The sequence below is a fragment of the Octopus bimaculoides genome, chromosome 2 (genome assembly GCF_046866305.1).
Source record: "Octopus bimaculoides isolate indiv1 chromosome 2, ASM4686630v1, whole genome shotgun sequence".
NCBI classification, from domain to species: Eukaryota; Metazoa; Mollusca; class Cephalopoda; order Octopoda; family Octopodidae; genus Octopus; species Octopus bimaculoides.
Genome location: NC_142929.1, coordinates 135,245,591 through 135,260,278, shown reverse-complemented (window position 1 = coordinate 135,260,278; position 14,688 = coordinate 135,245,591). Strand labels below are relative to the sequence as shown.

At 34.2% G+C, this 14,688-nt stretch overlaps 1 protein-coding gene across 9 annotated transcripts in view; it reads right to left on the bottom strand.

Moving 5' to 3' along the window:
* The window catches only part of LOC106880133 (nuclear receptor subfamily 1 group D member 2), a 207,272-nt gene that overhangs the window by 56,499 nt on the left and 136,085 nt on the right, over window positions 1–14,688 (bottom strand). For 6 of the 9 annotated variants that reach the window (XM_089347742.1, XM_052965614.2, XM_014929960.3 and 3 more), the window contains one exon: window positions 9,856–9,927. In XM_089347742.1, the coding sequence (XP_089203868.1) occupies window positions 9,856–9,927 (72 nt within the window). The remainder of the gene's footprint in view (window positions 1–9,855; window positions 9,928–14,688) is intronic. The other 3 variants (XM_089347743.1, XM_052965612.2, XM_052965613.2) reach the window with 1 other exon arrangement.

Here is a 14,688-nt window from a genome sequence, read left to right as displayed (position 1 = left end):
AAAATAATAGTAAAATGAACAGTTCCTTTTAATACAGAGATAATTAGATGTTTCAAAGACTTAAGTTTCCTTTCATATCCTCAAAATGCAATAGCCATAACTTTTGAACAATTAAGAGTCATTAATTCTTCTACTAAATAGTGCCATTAACTGAGAAACAGGAAAAAGAGGATCAAGCATTTTAACAATAAGAGAGGCAATTAAAGAATTTTATGATTTAAGTTGATTAACCTTTAACAGGTCAAATTTGCAAGTGTTTTAATGGAAATTTAAATAATTGTAGCATGATTTTGAAAAGAAAAACAAATTGAAAATAGAAAAGTGAAAAAAGAGAATGAAAAATAAAATTGAACATGCTCTTGGCATCATTTTACCAAATAGAATATGTATTGCTAAGGATGAAATTCCAATTTGTAAAGAAATTGGATGAGAGATTTCTCAGGCAGTCAACATGGGTGTCATAAATGGAAATTAAATATGGAACAACACATTCTATTCTATATTTCTGATAACTCTTTACTGCCTTTGTCAAGCTAGAGTCGAGCTTTTTATATCATTTGAAATATATTAGCCCAGCAGTTAATTAAAAAATGTGAATGAATATTTTATAAGAACTATTACAGTCATATACAAAAGTTTGTCTGAAATGTTAAATGAAGTCATTGATATAAATTCCAGATTCATTTATTCGGTTGCCATCAAATTATTCATCTATTGGATTCCATGCCAAAAGTTTGTTGAAGCTAGACTGAGGTTCTCCTACAGTTTCTTCCAGTGTAGCCTTTCATCATGGCTGGCAATGTTGGTGTACTCATTGTGAAGAATACAGTGTAAAATGGTTGGATACTAAAGTACAGACAATAGACAAGTGAGACTTGTGATTGATATAATTTAATTTAAAGAGTTCAAATTCTTCTGTGGTCAGCTTTGCTTTTCATCATTCTGGAGCCAACAGAATAAAGTATCAGTCAAGTGTTAGAGTCAATACAAATGACTGTTCCCTCCCTCAAAACTTTTGGCCATGTTCCAATGTAAGAAATCGTTTTGATTTAACTTTTTTAATGAGGCGGATGAGCTTGGCTTTCAAACAAGTATCTCAATTCTAAGCAGAGTTTCATAGAGGCACAACCTTATATCAATTTCAGTCAACAGTTTTGCATGGAATTTATTTGTGGTTACCAAACACAATGAATAAATGGCAACAACAAAAGGCTCTCCACACATCATCTAGACATTTTACTACATTAAATTGGTTGCAATTACTTTAAAATTCCAGAGTTTTTGCAAACCTCACTATGCAATTTCTCTTGTATGCCCCTCGAGGTAACAGACTTTGGTTTGAGAACCCCTGCTATGCAACAAGACTGCCAAGTAGTTTGGTCTCATTTCCTCATGCCAGATCATACCAGGAATATCAGAGTGTATAAAAAAAACCTGAGCAACATTTCATTTGGACTAAAATATACAGTATGAATAATGGCAGAGTTCTTGAATTAAATTCTTTAACTGATAAGTATGTTTATGACAAAGCAACTGGTGGGTACAATACTGAACTCAAAACTTCCATTGAACAAAGACTATGGAGGAAAAGAAGTATTGTTCTTTTTGTTCCAGCCAATGATGCATATCCTTACTGGAGCACTGCAATTTTGCAATAGAAACCTTTACAGAAGAACTTTCAAAACACCAACATACTATGGAGATAGATTGTATTTAACATGCCTATCAATTGTGGCTGCCTTTCAATATAATACATATATGTAGGAAAGTAACCTAGCATATCCAAGGATATCTCCATGTGCCTGAATTGATAAACATTTGTATTATGCATCTACACATGTGCAACCCTAAGTAAGATTACCAAAACTAAAGTTCAACGTAAAGAATAAAAAAAACTTATAACATTAGCCCATTTAAAATAATAGTGAAGAAAAAAAAAAAAGTACATTAGCATCCTTTGGTTTTAAAGACACAAGCATGGCTGTGTAGTTATGAAACCGACTTTGTAACTATATGGTTTTGGGTTCAAACCTACTATATGGCACCTTGGGCAAGCAGCTTCTACTATGCCCTCGGGCCAACAGATGCCTTGTGAGTGAATTTGGTAGTGTGGAAGAGTGTGTATAAGTACATATGCATGTGTGCATGTCTTTGTTGTTTGTCTCCCCTCCCCACAACACCACCTGACAAACTGTGTTGATTTGTTTACATTCCTATATCTTAGAGATTTGGCAAAAAAAAACCCCAAAAAAACAAAGACTTTAAAAAGCAAATGAGTACTGGGGGCAATTTGTTCAACAAAACCTTTCAAAGCAGTGCCCCAGCATGGCCGCAGTCCAGTGACTGAAGTAAGTAAAAAAAAAGACGCAAATATTGATATCTAAAAAGTCTTAGATTAAATAAACAAGGAAGTTTTCCCTATCACCTGTTCTTTTGTCTTGCCAACAAAAGTTTGCTTTCTTCAACAAAACTGTTGTGACCTATTTATAAACAGCACCTATTCAATGACTAATCTAGTACACTGACCTGATTGTAACTACACCTTGTCAAGCAACAAACATGATTCTCCAAACTGACCCATATTTTATACTAACTATTGATCACTTTATCATCGGGCCTTATGTCAAGCTGAACAACTACTTAATTAGAATTTTAATGTTTGCTAGTTTGTAGTTACTGCTTGTTAGCATTGACTGTGGTATATTCCATTCAACAATGGAGTTTATTTGCATAATAATTAGGATAGCATTAACGGTAAATGTATCTTCTTATTCATTTGCTATTTCAAGTACTACTGCACGAGGGAGTCTTAACAAAATCACTCAACCTTTTAAAAGTAGCAGTCAAAATACCTCATACTGCTTGAACGATGCATTAGATAATACAGTCCTAGCTATTCCTAAATATAAAACGGAATGGCAAAAGCTTGAATGCTTTTGACTACACGTTTGCTTAATCAGGGGTGACATCAGGCTAAACGACAACTACTGCAACAGGAGCTAATCTCAATATACAAGGGATACAACCCTAATAAACATATTGTTTGGAGTCCTCAAAAGATAAGAAAAAAGAAAAAAATTGTGCTTCCCAACCATGTGGTTTCAGGTTTGGTCCCATTAGCCTTATAGCCTTCTACTATAGCCTGATCAATACCTTGTGAATGAAATTAATAAGGGGAAACTGTGCAAAAGCCCATTGCGTGTGTATGTCTGTCTGTCTATGTCTTTTATTGACATCATTTAAAAATAATTGGTACTTTAGTTTATGTATTTAACAGTGGTTTGATTAATAGTGAGCAGCAAGATGATGTACCAGTCTTTAAAATAAGTACTTGGATAATGTAGTCCCACAAACTATGTGTATCTGGGACAACATTATTCAATGCATCAAACATTTCCAGACAGTTGAGTACAAATTAGCCCTTTTGTAACAATATTTCTAATGAAATACACTGTCAGTTTTAATCGATTTTAAAATTAACGAATTAAGTAAAATAACTGTTATTATTAAGATGGTGTTTGGAACATAACTTAACATAAAACTTTGACAGAAGGTTTATTTTAGATCACTTGAGAACAGAAAGTTTGTATCACAGAACCAGGGTATTCTCAGGCAAGTTGGCATCAAGAGTTTAGTGAGCTTTAGTTTCTGATTCTAGCAGGCTGAGCAACAATGTATAGTGGTTCTCAAGTCGGGTCTATAAGATAGTAAGTTGGGGATCTGTAGTAGTATGTCATGTAATTTATTGCAAGAAACAGCTATGTTTCTTTCTAAACCTACACAAGTTAATGTTTGAATAACAAAATAGGAATTTTGAAAGAAGTATCTATAAAACTAGTCTTTAAACATCAAATGGCTATAGGGCTCTACCAGAATAGAAGAGTACTCAAAGGGGTCCATAGAGAAAAAAAATGATTGAAAGCCACTGATGTAGAGGCTCCCTTGATGGCTTTGATCTGTAAGCAGCTACACCACAGGAGGAATAGCTGTAAGTAGCAGCAGTAATATGATTGACGAATGTCTGACCTAGCTTGTAGTATTGAGTTCAGGCCTTTCTGAAAGAAGTGATAATAATAAGGTGTTCCTTAATTCACAATTCTATAAGCATCACTCCAAAGTGGAATTAAAAATGTATAGATGCTTAGTAACAACAATGCAAAATCTAACACAAAATCTATTACACAGTAAGATTATAATTTTTCAGACTATTAAATCTCATCTTTAGACATAAAAGATTATTCAATATTTCCATAAAGATTGACGTTAATAGTCCAAAAATTATAATCTTGTTAACAACAATTCATCTTAAAACATTTAGACAGAATTGTGTAGTGTTCCATGGCAAGAAGCTTAAATAATCTAAATCATTCATGCTTATGTTGTTGTTGTTATTATCATTATTATTATGTAAGGTGGTGAGCTGGCAGAATCATTCCCATGCTAAGTGAAATGCTGAGCGGTATTTCATCTGCTGCTACGTTCTGAGTTCAAATTCAACTGGGGTTGACTTTGCTTTTCATCCTGTTGGGTTCAATAAATTAAGTATCAGTTGAACACTAGGACCAGTCGGGCGGTACTGGCATCGACCACGCTCGAATGGTGCTTTTTATGTGTCTCCGGCATGGGGCCAGTCAGGCGGCACTGGCATCAACCATGCTCGAATGGTGTGTGTGTGTGTGTGTGTGTATACATATATAGTAAGTAGTTAATTAAAGCTTGGATATACACCTGCTAGTCTGCTAATTAAAGCACATTCACTTTCTATGGTTACCTGATATATAAAAAATAAACTGTATTCATTCCATGTCATTCGAAACCACGAAACTCATGGGCAACCACCTGCAAGCAAATAATGACATGCTGTATAATTGACCAAATGAAACTGAGCTTATTGAATGAGGTACCTTTTGAAAAGTCACCTGACTTATCTGCACCATAACCAGTTGTCTAGCATCTCACCTGTGAGGGATTGATGCAAGATGGGTCAAAACGATCATTGTAATTAATAAAGTATCTTGTGAATTCCATTTTGCTTCTCTCGTGTGCTTTATATATATATATATAGGTGCAGGAGTGGCTGTGTGGCAAGTAGCTTGCTTACCAACCACATGGTTCCAGGTTCAGTCCCACTGCGAGGCACCTTGGGTAAGTGTCTTCTACTATAGCCTCAGGCTGACCAAAGCCTTGTGAGTGGATTTGGTAGACGGAAACTGAAAGAAGCCTGTCGTATATGTGTGTGTGTGTTTCTCCAACATCACTTGACTACTGATGTTGATGTGTTTACAGCCCCGTAACTTAGCGGTTTGGCAAAAGAGACTGATAGAATAAGTACTAAGCTTACAAAGAAAAATTTCTGCAATCGATTTGACTAAAGGCAGTGCTCCAGCATGGTTGCAGTTAAATGACTGAAACAAATGAAAGAATAAAAGAACATATATATATATATATATATATAAGATGGTAGAGTGACAAGAAGAGCCCTAGGCTAAAGGTTTTTCAGTATTTAGTTTTACTCCTCTATATTTTGAGTCCAAATTCTTCTCAGAAACAGTAGGTAATTTGGTTTCGCTTTCTTCTTACCAGGAGATGAAATAAATAGTAGTGATATGTTGAAGAACAGTTACTTAAGTAAATCCCTCTTCTACGAATTTTCAGCTCTGTTTCAGTATCAGAAATGATAATTATTATTAGAATGATAGATTGGCAGATTCATTAGAGCAGCAGACAAAATACCTTCCAACACTCATTCTAACCCTTTATGTCCAGAGTTCAAATCTTGGCAGGACCAACATTGCCTTTGATCCTTTCAAGGTAAATTAAGTATCAGTGATGCACTGAGATCGATAAGATAAAACCAAGCACTGAAGTTGAGCGTATTGACTAATAACCTCCCTTGAAAGATGATGACCTTGTGTCTAAATTGCAAATCATTATTATTATTATTCCTATCATCTTGTTCCTCCACATCATAACAGTCACAGCAATGATGAGTTGGTGGTAGTGTGAGGAACTGAAGTCTTGATTGGATTCTATAGTTCAGTTTCAATTTAATCAAATGATAAGAATAATTACTGTAATAAAGAACCTCAGCTTCCCCTACCCTACACACCGGACCTCTCCATCCCAACAGCTCTAATTAAGAACGTCATTACAAGTATTTATTTTCACAGAAATACTTTATTATTTTGTTACTTTTGCTTCATCAACTGAAGTTGATTGTGTCATTTCATAGACAATTTTGCTGTAGTAGTAACAAATAGACAGATAGATAGATACATAAAATCAAATAACCAAGCGACAGTATTATTGCAGTCATTTCTACCTTGCTATACAGCCACATATCAAAAGCTATTATTTAATGACTATTTGGTATACAAATCAAACAGTCATTAATAAACAAACATACACAATACATCTTATAATAAAAACATTAAAAAACAAACAGATAGACGAAACAAAAACCGGAAAAAAAAAATTGGTATAAGGTAAGAGTGAAAAATTTTTAATGATGAGAAATAAATTAACCCATCCTTAGTAGAGCAAGAAAACTATGAACGATCAGACAAAATAGAAAAATAAAATAAAATTAAAATTAAAATAAAGGAAAAAAAAACCCAGAAAGCCATCAGACCAATTCAATCAGCTAGTTATCCGTGTAGAAACAGACAGAACAGGAGGGTATTGTGCATACTAAATACAATAAGTTAGATGAAAGGTGAAGATAATAATTTTCTACACTCATAAAAAGGAATTGAAATCAATACACAATTAGAATTGTGACAATGGCGGGAATAGGTGATGACTTTGATGGGGGGAGATGTGGAATCGGTTTTCCTTTTTGTTTTTGATTTTTTTTATCACATTAAAATAATGTTGCAGTTCTATTTATGTAGACTTTACTAAAAAAGAATTTCATTTAATGTCCTTTAACAAATAAATAAATAAATAAATAAAAATATATAAAAACCAAAGAGTCAGTTACAGCAAACTGAATCAATAAGATCAGATGGAAAACTGACTGAAAGGTTGACAGTTCATACCAAGTCAACTGATGCTGTCTGTGTCCATCACTGCCATCACTCACCAGTTATTTCGTAAACTGTGTGAGAGCACAATATCATTAACGAAATTATAATAATCTTGTCTTATACAGGCATAAGCCCATACATTCTGAGAGCAAGAAAGAGAGAGAGGATAATTAACTTAAATGGCTTTCCAGACCAACATTACTTCATTGAGAAATGAATATGTATTAGTTTTAGACTTTTATTTTCTTTAAATTAAGATTGTTTTTGTTTTTTTACCATATTTCCTTATTCACTTTTTTGATACCAACCTACTGAAGGCTGCCTCTGGTTCTATGACATAAACTTACAGTTTTAAAGTGACCTAAATTAAAATATTCCATCAATATTTTATGTATATTTATTCCAAACACCAGCATAACAATCATTTTACTAAATTCTTCATTATTTTAAAAATTAATTGAAGCAAAGATGGTGTAGTTCAAGGAAATACAGTAACAAAAAAAGTTTAATCCTAGCCCTGAGTCAATCAAGATGATGAATCAGGACATGATTAAATGATGTCCAAATTACTAAAGTAAACTAGATATCAGCAATAAAGAAAAAAAAAATTTAAATCATCATCATCATCATTTAATGTCCGCTTTCCATGCTGGCATGGGTTGGACGATTTGACTGAGGACTGGCGAACCAGATGGCTGCACCAGGCTCCAATCTGATCTGGCAGAGTTTCTACAGCTGGATGCCCTTCCTAACGCCAACCACTCCGAGAGTGTAGTGGGTGCTTTTACATGCCACCAGCACGAGGGCCAGTCAGGCGGTACTGGCAACGGCCACGCTCAAATGGTGTTTTTTACGGTGAGGGTTGACAACAGGAAGAACACCCAGCTGTAGAAAACCAGCCTCAACAAAATTTCATCAAACCAATGCAAACATGGAAAAGTGAAATTAAGTGATGTTTATGATGAGACTCAATCAGAACTTCCAGTGAGGGAACAGCGGATTATATTCTCCTCCATATTTGACTAGTACTTTAATTTATTGATCCTGGAAGGATGACAAGCAGAGTTGATCCTGCCAAGATTTGAACTCTAAATGTAAAGGGCCATAACTGAAAACTATAAGTGATTATTCCTATGCTCTAATAATTCAGCCAAGATAATAAACGCTATCCGTGAAAATAATGTAGAGGCATAAAAGAGTAATTCATGTCTGGTAAAATAGATACAAAATTCTAAATGTTCAATCAGTGAAACATCAGAGACAACGTCTCTTTTAATGACAACAACAACAACAGTAACAATTTTTGATCTCAACAACAGTATCCAAGAAGAAATATCCATAAAAGATCTCTCTAGCAAAGATCAATTCTTACTGGCCCTTTACTGAAACATAATTAAGACAGATTATAGCAATCTAGGCAAAACACCAGAGACAAAGAGACAGACTGGGTACAAAGATCATTTCTTTTGATATAAACTAATATATTTTTGACAAGCACTACCTTTTTTTTATCTTTTCTTGAAAATAAATGAGACAAAAAAACTGTGAGATTAAAGTACAGGGTAAGTGACCATGAGTTCATGAGTCATGAGGTGAAACTTTAATGCTATGCCTGTCACATAACTCTACTTGCCATAGTCTGCCTGACTGACAAATAAGTTTGACTCCTACTTTACAAGTATGTGGTCAGTAATAGAAAGGATATAGAGCTGAAGAAGATGTTGCTACAGTTAAAAATAATGCAACCCATGACTGTGTATAAAAATAATGGTTAACAATCAAAATGAAGAAAAATATTCAGTGTCTTCTCGTTTTATGAAAGAAACCTGTTGTATGTGTGAGTGTGTTACTGTCACCTCTTCTTGACATTGTGTGAAAGCTGTATATGAGTGTTACTGTCATGCAAGTGGTGTCCTTCATTTTCGGTCTTCCATGAAAACATCTGGTCATGGGGAAATAATACCTTACCTGGAAACAGGTGAAGGTTGGTGACAAAGAAGGCATCCATCTGTAGAAAAACTGCCCCAACAAAATTCCATGCAAGCATGGAAGAAAAGTGGACATTAAACTAATGATGGTAATGAAATACAGTTTGGATATGCTCTTAGGGCAGGGGTATATAGTTGGCAGAACTAACCTCTAACACACGACAGGATATATCTGATACCCATGAACCAAAGTACAATGAAAATCCTGCTGAGATTTTAAGAGATAGAACAATATACTACAAGGCCCAGTTCTCTGCCAATCCATTTCACTTCTTGCAACGATAATATCAGTTTCTCATATATATTATGGACGTTAGTTATGTTCATATTTTTATAAAGAGCATTAACAGTATAGCTGAATCGAAATGGTTGACACCAAAAAGATGGGAATCAATAAAATTGGCTAAAGAACTAACCAAACAGATCAACAAGCCCTCCCAAGTCACTGATGCTGTGTTGTTTCCACAACAGAGCCAACACTCATTGCTTAACAAGAGTATAATAATGTTTTGTAAGTGTCAGAAGGCTATAAATTTTTGTTGAAAGTATAATCATTTTAACTGATCTCCCAAGTATTTATTGGTACTTATTTTTATTGATCCCTGCAAATATGAAAGGTAAAGTAGATGTGCATAACAACACACAGCAAAATGTTTAAGCCTTCGCTACCATTTAAGCCACTCATATCCGGATTATAGAGTAAAACTTTCGGACAGGTATTTATCATTGGTTCTTCTCTCTTCAAGAAGAGATTTTCTTCTTGAAAATAAATAAATAAAAATATGAAAGTCAAGCTTTCCAGTCTCCCAATATGATGATATTCTAAAAGAATTACTTACCGTTGAACTGTCTGTGATTCTCCAAGACAGTTTCCCGTCTATCACAGCTATCTCTTATTACTGGACTGTCTGCTGAAATTATACAAATAAGTAATTTTCTTTCAGATTGCACCTCAGGACAAATATACTACATACAATATGTAACAACAGTAACTATATAAATGTAATTAAAGAAATTGGTATCATTTGAAGACGAAAGTTTCAACAGTTTGAAATTCTGCTACTTCTGGTATTCTAAAGCAATTAGTTTAATTGCGAAGTTTATCGCTTTTCCTTTTCTTTCTCTCTTTTTTTTTTGTCATCTTTCTTTTTTTTTGTTGTTGCATTCAGTTGAATACAATTGGAGATTTCAAAGACTATCATCCAAAGTGAAATACTAACTTTTTAATAAGGTAATGCTAAAATTGCCATAGGGGGTTCCAATATAAAGATTGCACAGAAGCCCAAGTAATAATTTCAAAATGTTTAACAACCACAACTGAGAAAAAAAATTCTTGGAAATCCTTTATGGTTACCACCAAAGTAAGTATATGCATGTGTGTGTGTGAGTGCATGCGCTGTGTGTATGCTGTATATGTGTGCACATGGATGCAAGTGACTGCAGAGGTGCACATATATGCATATTTACAGAGGTGTTTCTGCAATTCTTAACGTGTATACACATGCAGAAGTGTTTGTTCAATTGTGCATGCATGTGCGCAAATGCACCAGCGTAGCTGTGCATGTATGCAGAAGTGTTTATTTAATTGTGCATGTAGGTACATGTATGCACAAGAGTTTCTGAAATTGTTTAGGTGTGTGCAATTGTGCATGTCTGCAAATATGCACAAGTGTTTGTGCATGTATGCAAAAATTTGTGCATGTGTGTGTGTGTGTATATATGTATATATACATATATATATATATATATATATATATATATATGCATGCGTGTGAATGTGTGGACATGCAAGTATGTGCATATGTCTTTAAAAGTGTGTTGCATCAGAATTAATGTGTGCATGATATTGCCTGAATGTAAGTGTGTGAGTGTCTCTATGTGCACATTCATGTATATTTGTGCACTGTTTCTGTGTATGCACATCTGTATGTGCACATCCATGCACATCTGTGTGTATGCGTGTCTATCTATAATTCTTTATCTGTAGGTCTGTCTGTTTTATCAATACTCAAATAAGAAAGTAGAAGACGACATCAAAATCATCAAAAGCACTTTTTCCTATTTCTTCTACTCTACTATTGCAATAACTTCAAAGTCCAGGAGGAGGAGAAGGAAGAGTAAGAGGATGGAGGAAGAGAGGGAGTTGGGTAAGAAGGGGATGGAGAGGCAAAAACAATAATCAATAGACAGACTATATTTCCTTATCCTTTGTTCACTGACCATCAATATTGTTTCTGCTGCAAGTAATCTCTAGTTCTCTTTAGATAATCTCCTTTCCAGCATCTAGCGGAATAACTACAAGATGCTAAAGACAGAAAGTAAGAGGGGGAAAGTGAGAGAGAGAGAGAGAGATAGATAGATAGAGAGAGAGAGATATGAGAAGAGGAAGACGAGGTAAAAAAGGGTAAATGAAATAAATTAGTTTCAATCTTCTTTTAGAAGAATAGCAAATAATAATTCAGCTGGAGATGTTTAGAGAAAATATAGTTAGGATTTTTATTGTATTTTCATCTTTTTTTGTTTGTTTGTGAGTGTGTAAGTGTGTGTGTGTGATGGTATTTTTAAAAAGAACCTCTTTCTTAAAGGCTCTTTAAATTTGTTGTTGTTCGTTAATAATTTGCATGTAGCTCATATTTTACAATGTTTCGTAATAATTTAGTTATCTTCCAAAATATCCATGATTATCAAAGTTTTGGCTGTTGTTGTTGTTTTGCTGTCAAAAATATGTGTATGTGTAAGTGACAATATGTGATTGTGTATATGTGTATGTGTGACACAATATGTGATTGTGTATATGTGTGCATGACAATGTGTTATTGTGTATATGTGTGTGAATGACAGAATGCGTGATTGTGTGCATGTGCAAGTGTATACACATGCTAATGTATTTATGCACATGCATGTATGTGTCTGCGTTGCTCAACATTTTACACATTTAAATAATTCATTTATCTTCCAAACACCATTTTCACATGCATTTATGAATGAGCAAGTGCATGCATGCATACATGCACATGCATGCCACTCAAATTTTCAAGTTTTCATAATTCAATTATTTCTCAAACATCATTATCATATACAGCACCATTATCATTATCATCAACTTATACTTTTCATCAACATTATTGTTGTTGTTGTAGTCATCATTGTTTACATCATCATTGCTGCTGTCACTGCTTTATTATTATTATTATTATTATTATTATTATTATTATTATTATGTCATCAAATCTATCAGTCATAATCAATGTCATGTCCTTATTGATTTCAACAGCCTGATCACCATTGCTGGTGTCAGCACCATCTTCTTTCAGATCTTCATCATTCTCTTTTACCATTCTGCTATGATGTGGAGCTGTGTACAATACAACAGTTATCCTCAAATCTCAGTCTTCCCTACCATCATCTGACACAATACCTAGATAAGATTTCACCAACTGACCCCAAAAGCCTCCCCCATTTAGACTGCAAGATCAGATCACTAAACCATATTGTCCACTTAAGTTACATCCCTATTGATGCCATTCATTTGTTTTGCATACATCAGCCAACACCTCTGACACACGCCAATGTTCATTAATTGCAAGCATTTAGCTTTCAGCATTTTTAGATAATATTTTTATTATAAAGCACAAGTAAAAGGACCAAATTCAGAGTTAATGTAACACATAAAATAGAGTTTAGATTAGTTGGGTTAATATTTCAGGGATTCATCTTCAAAGTCGACAGTTTTATAATGGAAATGAAAAGTGTGCATATAAAAAAGGTAGAGAAAGTGGAGAGAAAGAAACTAGTATATATATTCAAAATAAATGGAAGTGGAGAGACAAGTTACTGAAGAGATTGCAAGAGTGCAATGAAATAATTTAACAAAAAACTATATAAATTAATAAAGGACTGAACCAGTGCGTGTGTTTATTACTGGCATAATGCCTCTCCCAAGGTTTAATTGTATGTATATATATATATATATATATATATATAAGGCCATTACTATACAATAATGCCTCACGCTATGAGGGACTCTAAGGTCACACTACCATAAAAAACGCATTTTTACCGAACGCGAAGAAATGCAACTCTCAAATATAATTAAGTCTGGTTTTAAGGGGCTGGCTTTGAGAGTTGCATTTCCTCGCGTTCGGTAAAAATGTGTTTTTTATGGTAGTCTGACCTTAGAGTCCCTCATAGCATGGGGCATTATTGTATAGCAAAACCCTTATATAAATAAATATATATTTTGGGAATAAATGATGGATTTTTTCCCCTTTTTGAGGTTTTTTTCACGCGAGCTACTTGATAAATTCTTGTAAAAGAATTCATCCTATTATTGAATATATATATATATATATATATATATACAGAGAGAGAGAGAGAGTGAGAGAGAGTATTGGAAAAGACAGAAGTGAGTATATAGTAATGTTTTTAGTGAAAATTTAGAAAGGAAAGTTTCTTGTTTGTTTGTTTTTTTTAGGTGTATCCATCCACCATAGCAATGCCTGCAAGATGACCATTGGGAATGCAAATTCTGCCTTCATACATCAAATGGTCTGGAAGCTGCCTCACAAAGATTTCAGCCAGACCTTTTGGTTCTTTCGCCAAATATATTTACTAACTTTGCAGAATGCTCCTGCCTACAATCTTCAAGCATGAACACCTCTGACATGAGAGCATGTATCATGCTTTTACTGATTGTTTTAGGCACCTATGTAGTCATAAGCGAATACCTTCTTGGCTTTCCCACCTTTAACTCAGCAGTACCTTAAGAATGTGACATTTGGAGAGTAAAACAGCTGCACCAGTACTCAAATGGTACTCATTTCCAGTTGAGTAGACTGGAGTGACATAAAATAAATGTAGTCCCCAGTGAGGAATTGAACTCATGACCTAATGATCATGTGCCCAACACCCTAACTACTAAATCAGATGCTTCCACAACTCTTTCATGGCTATGTTTATAATGAGTAACCTGCCTATGTATTTTCTATCAAGTTTTAATATAATGATTTTGGAGAGGTTTAATGAAATACCTGTAACTTTATAAACCAGCAAATTATTTTGGTGGTGACCAACTTAAAACTTCACAGTACCATTCATGTCATGAGACTTTTATTGGAATTTTAATTTAAACATTTTAATTTAAAGTACAGGCAATCTCAGGCAGGTTGGTATCAAAGCAGTTAATAAATAAAAATATCCTGTACACAGACCTTCAACAAAAATCGGTAAATATTCACTAGAATCAGTAATATTTGTTTCAAATTTTGACACAAGGCCTGCACTTTTGGGGGAGAGATATGTCAATTACACTGGCCCCTTGGCTCCACTGTTTGACTGGTACTTATTTTATCAACCCTGAAAGGATGAAAGACAAAGCCAACCTCGGTGGAATTTGAACTTAGAATGTAAAGCTGGATGAAATCCCACTAAGCATTTTGCCCAATATGCTAACAATTCTGTCAGCTTGCTGCTTTATCTAGTATCAGTAATATTGGTTTCAAATTTTGGTAAAAGGCTAACAAGTTTGGAGGAGTGGGTAAATCATTTATATCAACCCCAGTACCTGACTGGTACTTTTTATCAACCCTGAAAGGATGAAAGGCAAAGTTGACCTCAGTGGAATTTGAACTCACAACATAAAGACAGACAAAATGCTGTTAAATATTTTGCCT